We start from the raw sequence: 21,360 nt of genomic DNA, 5'->3' as shown, positions 1-21,360 counted from the left end.
TATTGTATTCTGAAAAAGTCAGCACATTGGTAGATCAATGTCAGAGATACCAGTTTGATCAGATTACTTATGGGAGGCTAGGCTAATCCAAGTGGATTTTTTGTTCCTATGTCTCAGCAGGAAAACCCCGTAGTTTCTTTCCGGAGGACAGTTTTATAGACTCTGGAGAAATTGATGTTGGACGACGAGCCACACAGAAGATTCCTCCTGGTATCTTTTGGAGATCTCAAGTGTTCATTGACCATCCAGTGCATCTGAAATTCAATGTGTCTTTAGGAAAGGCTGCTCTGGTTGGGATTTATGGCAGGAAAGGCCTTCCTCCTTCACATACCCAGGTAACAGGAACACATTTCAAGGAACCAACACTTACGTTAGAATTGATGTGCTCGTAGCTTGTACCTTGAAAAGGTAGATGGCCCCTCTTTTTATTTCAGTTACCTATCTCAAGAATTCTGTGGGTTCATGGAAGATACTGAGGTTCAAATATTCAAAAATAGATGCCTACGTGACAACTGCAAAATATGCATTCACCAACGTTAAGCACCAATTCAGATCCTGAATAAGGATGATTTCCCAGGTTGGAGCTGTAGACAGATAATGTTATACGCCAAATATGCAAATTTTATTTGCACAAGTGCTGGTTGCATGTGTCCCAAAGTGCTTGTATACACCCATATTACGCATGGTGTGTGTTTATTGGCATGAAGCCCACTTTCATTATTAGTGCCTATTATCAGGTGCTTCTGATTCGCCCATGAAACTTATTTTTTATGCTGAAATTTCCTATCCTAAAGTGATTTTACAGTATAATTTGAAGATTATTTTCTGAGAGTCATGAAAAAATGATGGGTCTTTTTATTTTAGTAGTTAATACAAGTTATAGATAACCTACATTATTTGGATTTGACAAACTTGGAAAGCATGTTTTGCTAAGAAATGCTAAGAAATAAGGAGTGAAATCTTGGCCCCACTGAAGTCAGTGGAAAATCTCCCACTGACTTCAGTAGGGCCAGGATTTTACCCAACGTCTGTATAAAGAGTGAAGCAAGGGGGGAAAAAACTGCAAAAAACTAACTTTATGGTTAAGGTTCTATACTCACAAAAGTCAGGAGATTAAAAATTATTGTTACCATATTAAATTCATTTAGACTTCATTGTCTGTATATAGTAAGAAATTAAAGTTAATATCATATAAAGTATTTTTAAAAATTGCATTTATACAGTATGGGCCAAGTTGAAAACAATGGCTGATTCAACAACATCAGAATTTACATGTGCAAGAGATGGTCCTTGTAATGAGGTGGGAATCACAATTTTTTTTTTGCATTTTTTTTATTGGTTTTAAGGTTTTATGAATTTTAAAAAATGTGGCCACAGTGTGTTGGAGGCATTAGAAGAGCTCCTGCGGGTATGTGAGGAGCTGTGAGAGAAACAAGAGGAGAAGAATGGGTGGAGATCCAGCAAACTACTGTGAACAGACACAATTCCAGGCATCTCCTTATAGGTTGAATTGGAACATGTCATGACTTACCAGAGGAAATAACTTGTATGATGATCCATAAGTGTGGGTGTCATATGTTTAATGCAAAGCTCTTCTGCCCATCCTGAGACAGATCTGGACCAGGGAGCGTGATCATTTTCTGGAATCCTGAAATATACAATGAACATCTTTCCTTTGTGTTTCAGTTTGACTTTGTTGAGCTCCTCGATGGGAGACGGCTACTTACCCAAGAGGTGAGGAGTCTGGAAGGACCTCAGCGGCAACCTAGAGGCTTTGTGCCAATGTCCAGTCATGAGACGGGGTTTATCCAGTATTTGGATACAGGAATATGGCATCTGGCCTTCTACAATGATGGCAAAGAGTCCGAGGTGGTTTCTTTTCTTACCACTGCCATCGGTAAGGATTTACTATATTGTTTTACATAATCTATGTACCTTAGGGCCAGTTTCTCATACCCTTACTCACACTGAGTAGCATCTTACTCCTGGACCATCTCATTGATTTTAATGAGACCACTCACAGAGTAAAGTACTATTTAGCATAAGTGAGGATATTTGGGCAATGGTTGTTCTCTTGGGAACAAAACTGCACACAATATTAATGCTAAATACTGTAAGAATTAACATATCCATGATGGCCTGGATGGGGCATAACTGTATTAAAGCCCTATTTAAAAATTATGTTTTAGACAAGCTGCCTGCCACTGCAGATGAAGCCAGAGTTACTGATTACAGAGGTGGCCCCTCCTCCCTGATCCTTCTATTTGGAAACTTTGATTCTATTTCTCTTGGTCCTATATTTTATTTTCTGGTGGAATTGGGCAGCTGTTCAACAGCACATAGCAGCATCAAGCAGCAGTTTGGGACAGGAAGTGAGGAATACCATATCTGATTGAAACTGTGGGTATCACATAATTACTTAAATTGGAGTTGGGCAAAGACACGAAATTTAATACCCCGTCTCTTGCAAAAAGCACTATGGGAGGGGATAGCCCGTTGTATGAACCTGTTTTATGCCTCATCTAAAAGAAAGAGGCTGAAATTTTCAAATGGATGGGAATTGGGTATCCAGAACTCACCCAGGCTCTCCATCAGTAAAGCAATCAGTTAGCACCAGGCACTGAGTAACCACCACCTCTTCTCACAGCATCCCAGGATTCTTCTTCCAGCATATACATTTCACACTGTATGACCTGTCCCAGGTCTATATCCCTCTGTTTGCAATCAATCCTTTACCAGAACCTATTTCTGACTCCTTCATGTTTAATTTTATGTTTGACTGACCTCCTGAGCAGGTTCATATCCCCATATCCATTTTGTTGTAATTCAAAGACTCCTCCATAAAATCAGCACTTAGCTTTCTTCTACCCACAATGATTGTTTAATGGACCTTTTTTCTTTACTGCATAAAGCAGGCTCATTCCAGTGTTGCCATTAATTCCTCTCCCCAAAGAGGCATTGGCATTGAGACTCAGCTGTCTGCAGTAGTTACCTGAGAGCTATGGGTTGCAATTTGTCTTGGCAGGTTAATTAAAAGTTTAGGTCTTATTAAAGCAAAATCATTAAGGCTCCAATATATAGTTTTACTTTTCAAGTTTATTTAATACACTGCTACTGTAATATTGTGTTAAAATGAAAACTTAGAACATAAACAGGCCTTCAGTGTCAGAATTCAGTGTATTCAAGGCTGTTCACAATTAAGCAACACCAGAAATAATTGCTCTTTAACTTATTAAATGGAAGACTTACTCCACAATGTGGTTTTGTTAGTTTGCTTAGTTTACTTTAGCAAATTATTGTAACTGAAACAAATTTTACCTTTATCCGACACTCTCATCCAAAAGGATCCCCAACTGCTTTTCATATAGTGGGTTCCATTTTAAAAAGTTTCTTCTGTTCTGAAGGATTCTACCTTCAGTTTGAGAGATTCCCCTGCAGATGGCATATGCCACTCAACCAGTAATAGCTCTCACAATGGAAGAGAATTTTAAAACATAATCACTGTACTTTTCAAACTGATTGCAAAGTACAAGCTGGGATCAGGCTCTTCTCCCCGCATCACTACACTCACACTGTAGAAGGGCAAGATACAGTGCTAGTACACCTGTCAGCACTGGGCTGAAGGACTGGGTAAGGCTCCTTTAAGTGCTCTGCAGCTTCAGGGTGGCCTGGTCCTCTGTGGTTAAGCTCACCCAAGCATGCATTGTGGTTAGCCACATAGCAGGTGGCGCAGGCTGTGATCTTGTTTTAGACCACCTGTAAGGTGCCACCCACTATATTCCCCCATCCACCTTGAAGTATTCTGCCCATTGCTGGCAGGAAGGCTCAAGGCTTTGCACTTCCAGCTCTGCCCTGCTTCTACCAGCTTGTCTACATGGTGTGGTAGTCTGCACTAGAAAGGTGTACATTCTAGGGCACACTAGTGTGTTCTACACTAACTGACCTGTGTGGACCCTGCTGGCATGCACTAAAGCAGGTTACATAGTATTGTTTGAAATGGGACTAAATTAACGCACACTTCCAATATGCGCCAGCAGGGTCCATATGGGCCACTTAGTGTGTGACACACTCATGCACACTAGAATTTACACCCCCTGGTGCAGACCAATGCACCAAGTAGATCAGCCCTAATAAGATGGTGCAGGCAGGATTTTCCGCTGTCTGAGGAATCATTTCACCCACCAGCTGCCATATAATAATGCAAAGCCACAGTGCATAGAAAGGACACAAATGACCCACTTTGGGACAGGCTGTGAAAACTACTATGCCAGATGAGTCTAGAGTCTGAATTTTAGATAAGCATGATGTGACTGCCTGACAGGAATTTGGCCAGCACACCACAGCTAAGCTAACACCTTACAAAAAGTACTGTGAGAACTTTAATGGCCAGGAGTGGTCAGTCCCTTGCTTATATGGTCATTTTCAACAGCAGCCTTTAAAAATATCTGCTGGAGGTTTCCTGTGAAATCATTAAATAGGACACTATGTATAGGAGAATCTCAGACCCTTTTCAGTGTATTCATGAGCTCTGACAAGACACGGTTGCTACCCTTTAAGTCCATAAAAACTGTAGCGTCTTGTGTTGCAATTTCTGTTGACACCATAGTAAAGAGGATGGAGCAACCTGACATTCCAGGTTTATGAACCCAGGTGTAAAATTCCAGTGCCATTTAAATATATCAAGTCTTATGTGATGGGCAGGTTACATTTATGTACAGGGGTGGGAGGTTTGTGTTTGGCTGGTGTTGAGCTCTGATGGCTGTCGTTTGATTTTATTTTTGTCAGAATTACACATGGAAGAACTCTGTTTGATTATTGCAGAAATCCAAAGAAATAATAAATACAGGGAAGAAGCATTTTGAATTTATAAGCATTATCAAGGAAGAGGCAGGGTCTAGCAGTCTGAGTACAGGACTGGGAGCCATGACTCTCTATTTTAATCCGAGTGCTGACACTGACTCCTTTCAGGCTTGTGTATGTTGTTTAATCCCTCTGTGCTTCAGTTTCCTAATCTGTAAAATGGGGATAATACTATTTATCTGATCCACAGAGGTGCTGTGAGAATGAACTGACTGAAAATGAAAAGTGCTATAAACCTGCTAATTGTTCACAATAATGGGTAACAGTTAATAACAACCGCAGAGGGCCAAATCCTGCAGCTTTTTCTTGGAAAAAACTTCCATAATTTCAGTTGGAGTCCTGTTTGAGCATGGTACATGTTCCAGAAACAAACGTTTTGGACGGATTCTGCTAAGTTCATCTCCTGCTTTCCAACTGACCAAACTGTCAATAAAATCAGTCAGCATAGGTCAGTTTCTCCATATTGCAACACTGACGGTAATTATTGTACACTACCTGTCTGGACTGATCATACTCTCCATTATTCATGGGAAAACAGGAGCAAAAGGCAAGCAATCTGTGTTCTCAGCTCGATGGCACATTTAATTTAGTAAAGCACCAGCCTGTGCCTAGTTAGAGTTTTGGAATCTTGCAAAGCTAGAAGGAAATCCACTCACTCAGTAGCGTTGTAATTTGCTTTGATAGCACTTTCGTCTTCTCCTGTTTCCTATAAGGAGGTAGATTTGCCTACAATAGAAACATCACAGCCGAAAGGACTGGACTTTATCAACATCTTTTCCTGTATATGCATCCTGGCATCACATGTAAACCGTGGGAGAATGCGGCATTATAACTCCCATCAAAACTCATGCTGATCCTAAATAATGGCAATTCGGGGGGGGGATTATTGTGGCATAGTTTTCAGCTTTTAATAACCTTTTTTCATTTCGTTCCACTAAATTACAGCACAAAACATCATAAAGGAATGGAGAATCAGTGTCTCTCAGCAATGAATTAACCCTCTTGTAAATGACATTGGCAGCACATTCTGAAATTTTTAATAGAAACACTTCTCTGAAAAGCGCCTTGTGGATTCACCTCTGCCTGGCAGCAGTGATTTAGTCAGAGCAATCTGCTATAAGTGGAATAAAACAGGAGGTTAAGGGAGAGCTGGAGTCAGCACATCTGAGACGGAGATGTTGGCCAAAAATCTGTTCAGTGGAGGCAAGAAACATCTGAGAGCCTGAAAGCAGCATCTATGAAGTCAGAGAGGGAGCCTGTCAGCAGCTGTTCCTGCTGAGCTGTAGCAGGCTGGGCTGTGTAGGGCCATGGAAAAATCAAAGGGAAGAAAGCTTTCAGCTGTGTGCTAGAGAGAGAGAGAGAGAGCGCATGTGGGAGGAGAGGTTGTCTGTTTACAGGTGAAACGTCATATCCCAGCAAGCAAGAGGAAGTGCTGCAGAACGCCCATTATGGGATGGGGGTTTTTTAGCTAGCTTTTAGCTTCAGCAAGAGACACGATTTAAGATTAAGAAAAGTACTGTCATTCCTCCTGCCCCCTCCGCTGCCCATAAAGAAAACTGCCAGTGAGTGCTTTTGTCCATCAAAGTACAAAGAGACCTAGAGGTTGTATTTATAGAGCCCAATTAGTGTGCACAGCACTCTACAGTACATATCAAAAGGCAGGCTCCTTCCTGCAGGAGCCTAACATACAACCAAGCCCAGTGCATTCCCTGGGACAAGAGTTCAAATGCAAGAAGGTGTAGACACATTGTCAGCCAGGAGATTGACATAGGAATACTTCACAATAGTAATGAGTGTAGACTAGGAGAGAGAGGGTGCATGACTTGTCCTGGGTGCAGGAGGTGGCACAAGAAGTGATATGAAGAGTTCTGACTTAACCCTGTCTGAAAATTTCTCTGCACAGATTCCAGTATTTAGGTTGCTCCCAAGAAAGTCTAGTGGGAGTGTCTGTAACTCACACTTGCTTTCAGTACAGTCAGTGCCTATGTTCCACCGACTTAGCCACTTACAGAAACTGGGAATCCATTAGAGGTTCTCACACCCTCTCTGTTGGTGTCTGAGAGAGTCTAAATGTACATGCTGAGAAGCCAAAAGAAGTTACAAGCTAAAACAGGATGGCATCTGCTTTAACTCACCCCTTCTTCCAGCTCCTCAAATTCTGAGTTACACTAGCTTAGACTCCCTTACACATCGAGAGAGTGGGTGTAAGTAGGTTTAAGGGAGCCTGGGTAGATGAGGATCTAGCTTACACCATCTGATCCTCCTTTCTGAGTTTGGCTGAGGCTCTCCTCCAGCAAAGCACTTTAGTGCATGCTTAAAGTTAAGGGCCCTCGAGTCTAAGGACATTGACTGGTTTCATCCACCTCACGTTGCCAGGATGGGCCCAGCTATTAAGAGAGGTTCCTTTTCCCTTTTGTTTGCATGGTCAAAAATAAGTGTCCCTTTTCCTGAGTCACAGCAAGAATTCTGAGCATTTCTGCCTCTTGGGGCTGGTATCTGGGCACTTGGCTAAGAATCCTTCACTTCCTAGGCTCAGAGACATTTCCGTCTGCTCAACCGGTACAGAAAAAAATTTGAAATTAAAGAAAAATGATGGGTGAGGAAAGTCACAACTTTACTTTTGCTAAACTATTAGTGGTACTTCGCATGGTCTGCAAATAGGTTTTGCCTTTAGCTCTGCGATTCCCCTTGCATGCCCTTGCTGACAGCCACTCCATTAGATGGCATTTTTTGATTAGCCTCAAGCCTTCAGTGCCTTCTTCCTGGTGCTCCAGATTCCTCCTGTTCGGTTCAGATACTTCCCACACAGGTTTCTCACAGAGTTTTAAAGCCCTGTCAGATTATAGTTAGGAGCTCTGTTCAGTTAAAAGACAAAAAAGCCCTCTTTTTCGTTTTCTTGCTACCCTGTGATCAATCCCCCTTCTGTGAAATCACAGAATCTTTATCCTGGGTTACCACTCAACACCTTTGTTACTTCCACCCACATGGCATCCTGTTACTCTTTGCACAGACCCAGAGTCATCCATTTGTTTAGGATTTTTTATGTGAATTCAGTGCTCATGGAAGATTGACAGCCGTGCACACTGAAATCTTACATTTATCCTGTTACTAACAGGTTCATAATAGGCAGCAGTATTGCAAGTGTCTCTGCTACCCCACCACTATGTCTTATACTAAAGCAATTACCAGAAACATTTTCAGAAGCATCTAAGTCCCATTTTCAAAATTGACTTAGGCACTTAAGCCTAAATCTAATTGAAAGTCAATGGCACTTAGGCTTGTAGGTGCCTAAGTCTCTTTTGAAAATAGGACTTAGGGCATGTCCTCACTAGAAACGTAAATCAACCTATGTTAGGTCGAGTTACTGAGATGGTACATGTCCAAACTACCCTTCTTCTTCTCCTCACCAGGAGCACTTCCACCAACCAAAGAGGGGCAGTGTGGGGGCTGAGACCCTGGGCTCTCAACTCCATATACAGCTCCCTGTCTGGAGCCTGACTGCCCCCCAGGCTCTCGGCTCCCCACCACCGGGAATCCAGCTGCCCCCTGGGCTCTCAACTCCCTGACCCACCCAGGCTCTTGGCTGTGAGCTCCATGCCCAGAGTCTGAGCAGCTTGTGGGAGTGCAGTTGCTGGGCTCCCCAAAGGGTGCAAAGAGCCTCTGGGATGTACCAGGGTTCAAGGGGAGCCTCCGTGTTGTACCAGAGCTCCCCATGGGGAGCCAGGAGCCTCCAAGCGGCAGCCTGGCTGGGAGTGGGGAGCCCAGGGGCAGCCAGGCTCTCACTGGAGCCTTCCACGTGCCCCAATGACAGCCCGGCTTTCTTGCCAATTTAGTTGTCAATGCTGGAGCAGTGAAATTGACAAGAATGACATGTGAGTAACACAGTGCTACATGGACACTGCGTCACCCTACACACTACACTGACAAAAGACACATGCCTCTTGTGGAGGTGGAGTTATGTCGGCATAGCAGGGCACTTACATCGGTGGGAACAAGGCTGTAATGTGCACACAGACATAAATAGGTTGACATAAGCTGCCGTATGTTGACCTTATTGTGTATAGACCAAGTATAGACCAAGCCTTAGTTTCATAAATCACTTAGGACTTTGAAATTGCAGCCTAGGCTGGAGCTCAGGCTCTGAAGCCTGGGGATGGGGAGTCAGCTTCAGAACTCGAGCTCCGACTTGCCTGACTCTCAACTTCAAAGCACTGGCTGCACAGCTATTTTAGAGTGCTAGCATGAGCCTTTCTACCCTGTGTCTGTCAACCCGGCCTGGGAGGCTTATTGCCGCCAGCTGTGTAGATGTACCCTGAGGCACTTTTGAAAAATTTATCCCACCTCTAGAGCAGAGAAGGCAACTCGCTCTCGGCACCTATTCAGTCTTTGCTGTCTTTGAAACATCACAACTGGTGCCAACTGGAGTGGTGGTTTCTGTGATGTAAATAATTGTTAATGAAGAATTGCATTGACAACTGTCATTTACACAGACCACTGAGCAGCCCCTGATGGTACCCGCTTTTGGTCATTTCTAAACCAGGTTGAGTAAAAACTCTGGAAGTAGAAGCTTTCTGTCCCATTACCAACCCTCCTAACCTAAATGGGGCTTAGCCCCTCAAGAAGGTTGTTTCTTTGTGCATATTGTTATCTATCTAGGTATTATAACTGTGTTTTAAACTGTAATGGATCAATTTCAAAAGGTTCACAATCCAGGTTTCAGGTCAGCTGCTTATGCAAGAATTACCCAGATCTCTTATCTCTGCAAAATTCAGCTTTAAGCCTTGCAAGAAAATACTTTCCCACACCTTTACAGCACTTCCAGTTACCCCTGATGGGTCAAAAGCAGTTGTGGGGGGGCGGGGTGTGGAATTAAAATGTAAATCCTTTTAAAAAAAAACTTTGGTTTGGATCTAGAAATGGAGTTTTGGTGGGGAGGGAATGTGGGGAGGGGCTTGTGTTTTTCACACTGGATTGCATTTCCTTAGTTGAAATCCTCAGTGAGGTTCTTGTATCTTACCCTCAGTAAATAAGTGACTATGTGTCTATCCAGGTAATTATATGGCCTTCCTCAGTGTAGCATCTGAGTACCTCCTGTGACTGTACCAAAGCCTCCATAACTCCCTAAATCCCATCACTTGTGCCCCAGTCCTGCAAAGCTTCCAAAAACTTCCTAACTGTCAGGGTGGTTAAGCACTGGAATAAATTGCCTAGGGAGGTAGTGGAATCTCTATCATTGGGGATGTTTAAGAGCAAGTTGGACAAACACCTGTCAGGGATGGTCTAGATAATACTTAGTCCTGCCTTGAGTGCAGGGGACTGGACTAGATGACCTCTTGAGGTCCCTTCCAGTTCTATGATTCTATGATTGCTGAGCATTCTGATTTCCCATTGAAGTGAACTGAGGATGCTCAGCATCTCCCAGTATCAAAGCCCATCTCTCTAGTTGCCCCTGTGTTGCCTGTGATTTCCAGCAGACTTAATACTTCTCCAGGTTTTTAAGTCCTTTTCAGCTTCAGTCAGTGGCCAGTTCCCATCCTGCCATTTGGCTAGTGTCACTGCCAGACAAACAACACGGAAAGCAGATCCCACACTGTTTCGTTATTATTTCTGCCAGAGTTGTCATAGGACATGTGCTGCATTGTAGCTGTACCATGCAAATTGCAGTAGGCTGGCTGCGCTCTTGTCTAACACCTGTTCCGACGGTGCGCCATTCTGTCTGCTAAATGGGGCTTTCTTAAACAGCTGGGGCCCAAGGTGCTTCCAAAAACCTGAAATGAGACCAGTCAGACCAAATCTAGGTCTTACATAGGATGACCTTTTTTTTCCTCTTTGTAAGTGTCCAAAAGAATTCTTGCATAACAACCCTCCCTCCCAACTCTGATGGTATGCATAATGGTTATTTGCAGGACCTTTGAGTCAAAAATTTATGGCACCTCAAATAAAGGGGAAATCTGTGACACATCTCAAAGATAATTAAGTAGTAAGAAACTGTAAAGGTCAGACATGTGGCACTAACAATTTTCACAGCCTGTTTCTGCATACGATGCGTCTCTTCCTTGTTTCTATGAGTGGAAAGGCTAAGTTTCAAAGTAACTTCTGGGATTGTCCCACTCTGTGTAAAGCTGGATTAGCAGTAAGCCACAGATGGAATAATTAATTCAGCATCAGTTCTCAGGACAATTTTTTTGGCATGAATTCCTCTTCAGAATAGTCCTTGTAATTTCAGAAGACGCTACAGGAATGAAAAATAAATGTTGGTTAATGCACAAGGAATGTTCTCTCTATTTTTGATTAGTAGTTTGCAAAAGAAAAAAAAGAGGTGTTTTTTTTTTAATGAGCTCTGTCTACATCTGTACTAACATGGACTGGTATCCTTGAACTCACTCTGTCACCCACTGCTTGTCAATGTGCTGTTTGCAGCAGACAAGTTCTCTTGATCTGATAGAGTTTGTACAAAAGGTTTATTGATTGGGGTAATTACCTCAGCTTTAGGGTCAAGAAAAGGTTTATTTAATTCTAAAGTTACTTTTTTTGTTTTGTTATGTTTCTTAGAACAGTGGAATTCTGCCTTAATGACAAGGCTTCTAGTGTTATCTGAAGCCTTCTGGAGAAATTTGCAAATCAAGGAAACTCCAGGACATATGGTTTTAGTTTTTGCACTTTTGTATATAGCTCTGTCTGTATGTCCCAGGCTGCGGGCTAATGTAAGCACAGCTTGTTTTATTCCTGTGTCATATTACAGTGCTGCTTGACTATTAATTGCATTTATGCTCTAGCAGTAAAGAGCAAAAATACGGGTTCTAAGAGTTGCTTGTATATTTTGGCAAACAGAAGGAAAGCCCTCTTTGTGTTGGAACAACGGGCTTCTTAGTGCTTAATTTTCAAACGTCTGTGCTTAAAGGGTACCCATAAAATATGTGCTTGGATGCATGAGCAGGTAATTGAGCACATCCGTCGGGTAGAAGCCAACAGAGGGTCAACTTCTCCCGACAGTTACCAGAGATTTCTCTTGTTCTTTGTAGAGGGGGAAATGGTCACCACCCTGCTCCCCGCCCCTCTCCCTACCCCCACTGTGTGGTAAGCGTTGGCCAATGGTGATGTTTTAACAATGACCACTTTACTGCATGCACAAATTCATACATAGTGAACTCGTGACTCCTTTCTTTAATTAATCCCTACAGCACGCTCTGCAAAGTACATACAGTAAGTGGTGTTGAACCCATTTTATAGATGGGTAAACTGAGGCACAGGGAGGTGAAATGATTTGCCCCAGGTCACACAGCAAGCTACCTGGAGAGCCAGAAACAACTAGGAATTCAGACACCTATCCCCCGTCACCCCACTCTAAAAATGTAACCCATTAAATGTTTGCCATTCTGGGTACTGCATCCATAATTTATTAGACCAAGTCTGTGTAAAGTGAAAATGAATTTATTTTTAATGTACCTAAAATGGTAGCACTGCTAGATTTAAAGACATTTATTTAACTGAATAAGTCCACATTTGAGGTCGTGTGTGTGTGTGTGTGTGTGTTTTTCCTAGAATACATACACACATTCACAGTATCATTTCAAATGAGACTCAAAGCCAGCTTTAGCCTTGCCCCAAGCTACAAGCACAGAAAATGTAACATACTGATCTTCCCATTTGCTAGTTTAAACCTTAAGCCTGAATAATTGTTGTTTCCTATATTAGTTTGCAACAATTTATATGAGTGAGAAGGGACAAAAAAATTTCAGTAGATTTATGCTTGCAATCCCCTAGGCAAATCAGGGATATGAGAATTTCATTTATTGGACCATAATTCAGATTTTGAAATACACCATTTGCAAAAAGAAAGGAAGGAAAAGAAACATTCCCAAGGTATGGTCTAGAACAGCGGTTCTCAAACTTCAGCAACCCAAGGACCCCCATTTTGGTTTAAAATTTTTTGCAGACCCCCAAGCCTCCTGCTCAGCCCCAGGCCCCGCCCCTACTCCACCCCTTCCCCCAAAGCCTCACCCACGCCCCACGTCTTCCCGTCCCTGCTCCACCCCTGCCCCTCCTCTTTCTGCCCCCTCCCTCAAGCACGCCGCATCCCTGCTCCTCCCCCGCTCCCAGAGCCTCCTGCATGCCACTGAACAGCTGTTTCCCAGCATGCAGGAGGCACTGGGAGGAAGGGGGAGGAGTTGATCAATGGGACCAGCAGCCCCGAACATGATTCCACCCCGTCCCCTGAGCGCGCCCCGTCCCCTCTCCTTCCCCTCCCTCCCAGCGCCTCCTGCATGCTGGGGATAAGCTGTTCCCCAGCATGCAGGAGGCGCTGGGAGGGAGAAGGAAGAGTTGATCAGTGGAACCCGTGGACCCCCTAGAGTGTACATGCACCCCAGTTTGGTCTAGAGCACCATTGTCTTACATGTTAGTTGCAGAGGTGAAAAGTACCCTCATTATGCATAGGACCTGCAATTTAAAGATTCCCTCTCACCTAAGTAGTGTGGGAACTGTATTCAAGTAAGTAGGCTTTATTACGCCCCAAGAGCTCCATTTTGCTGAAACTGCCTCCAACTAGTTTATGACATGTGTGATAAATGAGTAGTTAAGAGTGTCTGAGATAGATCAGAGATTTTGAAATGGTGCCAGGTAATTCCTTAGGAACTATAATTCGCTGTCTCTTCTGTGACTTTCTTCAGTGTTCATGCGTCTCTTAAGGTATCAGAGTAGAAATTGTGTTTGTTGTGCATCCCTAAACAGCAGAGGCACATAGGGAGAGATTTTCCAAAATCGTGCAATGCTGCTCTAACTCTGGTCCAGGTCAAGTCAATGGGAGTTTGACCATTGACTTCAATTAGAGCCGAATTACCATTGACTTCAGTGAGAGCAGAGTTAGGCCAGCGCTCAGTGCTTTTGAAATCCCACCCATTGTGCTTCCAAGCAAACAGTGACCTTCATCTATCAAGCATTCCTCGCTGGCAGGATTTCTTGTAAAAAGGAGAGTGAAAGGTGAGGGATGAACAGGAGAGATGAGCATTCTCCCAAACCAAACCAAACCTTCCCCTATTTCCAAAACCAGACTCAGATCAAACCTCCTTTAAGCTTCTGAAATGATTAGGCTTCCCCCATCCCATTTCCAGATTCCAGCTGGGACTAGAACCAGAAGTTCTAAAAACATGCCACGAAAGGCTGTTTGTGCAGCTTTTCCGGCTTGGTTTTGGAAATAGATGTGCTGAAATACTGTGAAGAAGGTAGCTCTTGCGCTAAGTGGGTGTGGTGATGAGGGCCCTATAAGTAACTAGAAAGTATTTCAAGCCAGGACTAGAAGCAGAAGTGCTGAAATCTCACATGATGTGCTGTCCACTTCGGTCCAGATAGTCTGGATAAGCAGCCCAAGCTTTTGGATGTTTATCCAAACTGATTCCAGACTCCAAATTTTGTGTGCTTCACCATTCTGAGTTTGAAACAATCCAGACAGCAGAGTCACTGCTGCATTGAGCAGGAATGTGCTGTCAATAGGCTGATGGAAGTATGGGGTACCTGTCATTAAAAATTTGTTTCATTGGTTTCAGCAGAGGAGGAGTTTAAAGAGATAAAAATGAAATTGGATGGTGTGATTATGGTACTTCACATTGACTTTCTGGGGAAGCTGTTTAAAGGCATGTCTTCCCAATGCCCTTTTCCTAATTTAGCTTCCTGATACCTGCATGTGGAGGTTAGACCTCCAGTGGGATTTGAGAGTAAAAAGGGGTTACATACATGGATCTTTAATTAAATCAGACCTCCCAACCTTCAGAAAAAAATCAAAATCTGGCAAACCATCATGTGGCATTAGCAGAATCAGCATCAAACTAGGCGTCCTGCAGATGAGGAAACTGAGAACGATCACTCAGAAATAATGACTGGGTTTCCATGATGCTGTCAAGACATTCACATTCCCAGCTGCCAGGTGTGGATGATTTGAACTAGAAAAGTAAAAGGATTCTAAAATACAGATGAAGCAGAAGAATTGAAATTTCTGCAGGTGCAGAGAGGAAAGAACCAATCCTTTCAGACTTCAAATTGGGAAGGAAAAGGAGGAGCAAGAGAATATTGGATCGAGCATGTCTGCATTTGCTTTAGTTGTGGGGTCTTTTATTTACCCATAGTATCAAGTTTGAAATTTCTAGGTGTCTGAAACCTTTTTTATCTCCTCTCTCCTCCATAATCCTGTGTTAGCATCATTATCAGAATTACTGTAGCAGCTGACAGTCCTTTCGATTTATAATTCCACCTGCCATGCAGAATGAATTTAATTGAATAGCATTGTTTCCTTAGAAAGCAAATGAACCCCCAGGAGCTCCCAATGTGCTGGACAGATGAAATTATGGGTTGTGTTCACCGAGGGTCAGAATCTTCTTCAGTTTTTACTGTCTTTTACTTCCCAAGGGCTATTATAGTACCTGTTAAACAGGGAAAGCAGTGATGAGACTTACTGTGGCTGAGGACACTTATTGCAGTGAGAATATTGGTGTGAATATTCCCCTGGGCCAGAGCAATGACAGAGAGAAGGTGGCTTGCTGGGGCTGGCTGGGACCACAGCAGCAACACGGGGTTGCTGAAACATAAAAGTGACCACACAAACACACACAGCACAGTGCTGTGCCAGGGCGTCCAGTGGCAGAGGAGGGCTACGGAGACCCTCTATGTCAGTGTTACTACACTGGAGAGTGGGGAGGGTCTTATGCCTTGGCATCACTGGCATAAAAAGGTTCAAGGGGCAGCGACGAATTGGGCCCACAGGCCTGACTCCCTGCTGCCTTTCCCCATGTGCAGTCATTCACACTGGTGCAAAGGGGAGGTAAAACACAACCAGATCAGAATGGACATGTTTGCTGCTCCCTTTACTCAGGTTTAAATTACTAGAGAGGGGGCGGGGCTTGTGGAGAGTCAGTCCTAATGGCTTCCTGCCTGGGCATAACTGAGTTTATTTACTTAACTTGTAAAAATCCATCTGCGGTAACCCTTGGATCACGTACAGCTGGTTGGTTGGTTGGTTGGTTGGTTGGCTTGTTTAATGAAAGCATTCATGTTTGTAGCAAGATTGTTCAACAGGAATAGGATAGACAGGCCAAGCTTAAAAATCACTTTAACATGGGAAAGGGGATTTAAAACATGAGCCGAGATGGGTTTTCCTGCAAGTTCTGTGCTTTGGTATGGTTTTCTGTAAATGCTGTCTCTGCCCCTGGTTTGTTGGTTTTTGTCTGGCAGTCTTCTTAAGCGTCCAGGGCCACTGCTTAATGGGTCAGCCAGCCCAAGCAAGGGTTAAGTGAACACCTTTTTCTCTGAAAGTGAGCAGATTGACATGCTAATTCACTCAACCTGCTGGAAACCTTGGAGGAGAGCGTACTTCTTTGAGCCCACTTCTTCCGGAGAGGCAGTGTGGACAACTAGTTAGAGCATAGAACAGGGAATCAGGATTCCTAGTCTTGTGCTGGCTTGCTGTGTGTCCGTAGGCTAGTCATTTAACCTCCCTGGATATGTCTACACTGCAGCTGGGAGTGAGCTGCTCAATGCAGGTAGACACATTCACACTTTCAGGGCCCAAGCTAGCACCCTAAAAATAGCAGTATGGACATTGTGGGACCGTCAGGGGCTTGAGCTAGACACCCAAGCTCAGGCTCATCCTGGACTCTTCAGTCCAGTAGAGAAAGGTATAAGACAATCCAGTGGCTGGAAGCTAAACGAAGATAAATCCAACTGGCAATAAGTTGTACATTTTTAACAGTGAGGGTGGTTAACCGCTGGGACGTTTTACCAAGTGTCGTGGTGGATTCTCCACTGCCAACAGCCTGGGTTCAAGCTAGGGTGGCTAGCCTAAGTCCCTCCAGGTACCCCAATGTCACACTGCTGTCTTTACTGTGCTAGTTTGAACCCTGCTAGCACAAGTCAGTCTACCACACGCAGGCGCCGGCTTCCAACTTTCCCTGGGTGTGCTCAACCCCTGCTCAGCCCCAGGCCCTGCCCCCACTCTACCCCTTCCCCCGAGCACCCACCTCTTCCCGCCCCCACTCCACCAGTTCCCCCAAACCCCAGCCCCACTTCTTCCTGCCAGTCCTGCCTCTTCCTGCCCGGTTCTGCCCCCTCCCCGAGCACACCCCATCCTTGCTCCTCCCCCATCCCTCCCAGCACCTCCTGCATACTGCGTTCTGCAGCAGGCCGGAGGCACTGGGAGGGAGGGGGAGCAGTTGATCGACAGGGCAACCGGCAAGTGAGAGGTGCTGGGGAGTGGAGAAGAGAGGGGAGCTTGGCTGCTGGTAGGTGCTAAGCACCCACTAATTTTTTCCTGTGGGTGCTCCACGACTGGAGTACTATGCTACCACGGTTGGGCAGCTACCACGTAGGCATACTCACTGTGCCTTAATTTACCCAGCTGTACAAAAGTTTGACATTACTCACTGTATCTACTTCATAGGAGTTGGCACCAGGTTTGATTAATTAAATCATGTTTTTTGTTGATAAGATTAAAGGTGCTAACTTAGTGCAAAGTGTTATTACTAGATATAGCAAATGCTGGACAGCCCCAGCTCAAAAGCGCAGTCTGGGGATGTTACCAAAAGAAATTGCTGGAGTATCTGCATTGAGTGGAATTTAATCAGTAGTTAGAAAACAGCCCTGGTACTTATTAACTCCTATGAAAGCTACTACTTTCCATTGCCTGCTGGATAACTAGTTTTTCTTTGCCCGTAGATAATTCCCTCTAACTGCCTAGGGAGCGATGATGCTTGGTGGCTATCGTAGCTATAAAATATTTAACTTTAACATATAATTGCGTTACTGCAGCCTCTAATAGGATTTGGTGTCAGCTAGATGTCTGCCTTGGCCTCTGGCCCAAAGATATAGACCCGAGTTATTAAGCTGAATAAATAAATAAGAAAGATATACAGTTAAAATAGCAATACGACTGACCAACGAGCACGGTAATTATCTGAAAGAAAAATCTATCCAGAGTCGAGCAATTTGTCCAGCTCTTTAATATATTTATTGTATTTCATCCGAATAAAGGTAATTCACATAGGTAATTGTAGGCCAGAGTGATAGATGTTATAGAGCTCACCACAATACATTTGGCCTTTGCACATCTCTTTGTCAGAAGCAAAGTGATCCACTGAACAGACCACCAGCCTGGGAGCTAGAAAACATCAGCTCAGTTCCTGCCTCTGTCACTGTGTCACTTTGTAATGTTTGTATAATTAGTATAACTGGTCTGTGCCTCAGTTTTCTCATCTGTAAAATGGAAATAGTAACGGACTGACCTTTACTAAAACCCTTTGAGGTCTTTGGATGAAAGACATGTATAGAACAAAGTCTTATTATTGGTACGGACAGCAAAATGGCGTCTAGATTTTCTCGTTTAATGAAGAGAGGCTGCACTGGAAAGACAAGTAATAGGATGAAGTTATACAATGAAAAATTTAGTTTGAATTTCCAGTAACTTCCTAATTGTGAGCTCGCTCAGACTGACAGAGTTTCATATGAGACCTGATCAAAAAACCAGGGCCAGATCCTCAGCTGATATACATCAGTGTGGCCAATGGAGTTATGCTGATGTACCCCAGATGAGGATCTGGCCTCTTATCAATTGAAACAATTAAAACTATACTGCAGAAGATGCTGAAAGTGTGCAGTAGGGGAGCAGTTTATCTCTGGAACAGGTGTGTTCTTATCTAATAGATATTTTCCACCTCTTGCTTTTATAGATCTGAGACACTTTTGCAAATCCTTCCCCTCTCCCTGAGCGAGGTGGGTTTGACTGGTGTGTATTGTGGGGTGAGAGTAACTCATGTCTCAGAGACGCTCTTGCTTCTGTTGTTTCCCAACAATGCGGAACTACAGGCAGTGAGTCTCATTATGTCATTTATTTCTCATCTCAGAGGAGATCTGAATGTTTACAATGTTTATTCAGGAAATAACTTGTTTTTCAGTGGCTAATTAGATTTTGAAGCTGGCAGGATGATTCAGCATGCTTCCACATTTGAGTTCCTGTGGTCTCCATTCCGAGGCAAGCCGTTTAAGTTTTGCTGATTTGCCCCGGCCGGGTAGGATCTGCTCGCTTTCTCAAAGTCACTCATGCTGCCATTTGGTTTTGGAAGGCGGCAAGGAAACAATGTTTTCAAAGTTCTCTTTGGCCATTATAGCAAAATCATAGGTTGGGGTTATGCATGGCTTGGCTGAGCCTGCAGTTGGCAATCTTGGTCCCTCACTAGCTGGTGTAGTAAAATGTTGGGGAATCACTAGGAAGATATGGGAGCCAGACTAAAAACAATAAATATATATATTTTTAAAAATGTGGCCAGGGTATCACATTGAAGTTGGACACCCTTTAAAGAGAGCATTGCTACAATCTTCTACACGGTTGCATAGAATTAGTTAGAGCAGTGGTTCTCAACCAGGGGCACATGTACCCCTGGGGGTACACAGAGGTCTTCCAGGGGGTACTCAACTCACCTAGATCAGTGTTTCTCAACCTGGGGGTTGTGATCCCCAGGGGGATGATGGGACAGGTTTAAGGGGGTTGCAAGTGCAAGGCTGGTGTTAGGGGGTAGCAAGCAGGGCAATTGCCCAGGACGCCACGCCAAAGAGGCCCCCACCAGGCTAAGTTACATACTTCAGCCCCGAGTGGTGGGGCTCGGGCTTCTGACAAGGCTCCTGAGTGAAAAACAGGCTCAAGTGTCACACTGAAATGAAAGTACAATATATTCCAATCCATTTATTTTGTAATGATACGGTAAAAATGAGAAAGTCAGCAATTTTTCAGTAACAGTGTGCTGTGACACTTTTGTATTTTTATGTCTGATTTTGTAAGCAAGTAGTTTTTAAGTGAGGTAAAATTTGGGGTGCGCAAGACAAATCAGACTCCTGAAAGGGGTACAGTAGTCTGGAAAGGTTGAGAACCACTGAGTTAGAGTGTCAAGTATAATATTGTACATACCTAGGGATATGCGTATAGTTACGACAAAGCTGAAAAATAAGGGTTAGGATGGATACTGGAACTCAAACATACACCTAACTAATATTATGGTATATGGGCATACTTAAGGGAGAAGAGTGCTTTTAAACACTTGCCCAGTGCAACTGGCTTTGGTGATTTATGGAGTTTACTAATGTAATTGATCATAGCAACCACTGAAGTTTTAGCCAAGTCCTCTCTTTTGCCACATGTGTGCAAACTTAGTTGTTTTATTTTTCATATTTCCGTGTGGTTTTGTCTTTTCCCATACTTTCTTAAAACAATCTTACTTCACCTCGTTTTTATTTTCCAGGCTATGGGTAGAACAATATGTATGTGGAAGCTGTACGATTGTCACACTAACAGGATTTGAGCTGGTGCCGTGGCTCAGGACACACACTTCTTATGTTTCCATGCTGTCAGTAGGCTGGCTTTAGGCATGAGCGTTTAGGTGCTCTGTGGTCTTGTTCTCACTTGGCAACTCACATGGTGAGCCAATCTCCTCTGGCATTGGAATCAGAAAGAGATGCAGAGGGTGGCTGACATGCTGCCCTGTTCAGTCCTTCAGGAGCTATGGCTCCTGCAAACATTAAGACAATCCCTGACTGACTGAACTTAGTAAAACTTTACTTTAGGCTGCTAGATTTTTCATGTAGACTTCTAACCCCTGAAACCAGATCCAGCCTTGTGATGCAACTGCAGGATTTCTTAGGAGCTTTAGGTAGATGTGATTTTTGTTGTTGCTTCCAAATTAAAAAGAGCACCCAGTTTAGGAGCGTTCTGGAGAACCTGAGTAGGACCACATTCTGGAATGAATAGAAGTGAAATGAATGGTGAATATCCCACTGCTGGGCAGCAGCTCTTAGACTTCTGCTGGCTTAGCCCCCCAGTCACAGTGTTTGTTTGGTCTCACCAGAGATAGTGAAGGAAGAGCATGTCCATTTAGCACCTACTGTTTGAAAATACTTTTTGAGCTACGTGGAAGCAGCTTCCTTTCCTACCCTGATTCGGGCAAACAGGATGATCGTGTAGCATGGATCTTTCTTGTTGCCAAGAAGTTGGTCTCAATTGTCAAAGAGCTTTTGGAAGAATGTAGGGACCTTAATAGCCCTGTGTTATACCAGCCAGGTTCATATTCTTGGCTGCCAAGCCACAATTACATGGCACCAGCCACTGAGGGAACAATTTTTTAGTCTTCTCCAGGCCTTTCTGTCTCCCTGGAAGAGGTTACTTCAAGACAATGATGCAGAAAAGCTAATGTGCATAAAATGAGGGCATTATAGTAAGTGTCACTCTCAGACTCATTAGAAAAATTTAACACCTCAGATAGCATTTAACCGTGACAAAGTGATTTTAAGGACCTAGCTTCTTATTAGTGGAATGGGGTAGTCAACACATAATTAAAAACCGAGGAGGTACTCTACAGAGTATTTGCTATTGTGAATTTTCTCCTAAGTGTTGAATTATTGTCTGGCTTTGATTGCGATTATAAGGACTGTGTCCTTTCCCTTTGAAAACTGGAGCAGAATTTCAGTAATATG

The 21,360-nt window shown here is 43.6% G+C and overlaps 1 protein-coding gene across 2 annotated transcripts in view; it reads left to right on the top strand.

The window, feature by feature from the left end:
• Nucleotides 1-21,360, top strand: part of TENM4 (teneurin transmembrane protein 4) — a 2,219,108-nt gene that overhangs the window by 2,015,884 nt on the left and 181,864 nt on the right. For both annotated transcript variants that reach the window (XM_074955672.1, XM_074955678.1), the window contains 2 exons: nt 118-335; nt 1,687-1,897. In XM_074955672.1, coding sequence (XP_074811773.1) covers nt 118-335; nt 1,687-1,897 — 429 coding nt within the window. The remainder of the gene's footprint in view (nt 1-117; nt 336-1,686; nt 1,898-21,360) is intronic.

Source organism: Natator depressus, chromosome 1 (assembly GCF_965152275.1).
Source record: "Natator depressus isolate rNatDep1 chromosome 1, rNatDep2.hap1, whole genome shotgun sequence".
In the NCBI taxonomy this organism is placed as follows: Eukaryota; Metazoa; Chordata; order Testudines; family Cheloniidae; genus Natator; species Natator depressus.
Note: the sequence above shows the minus strand (reverse complement) of the source record. Positions and strands in the feature narration are given on the sequence as shown.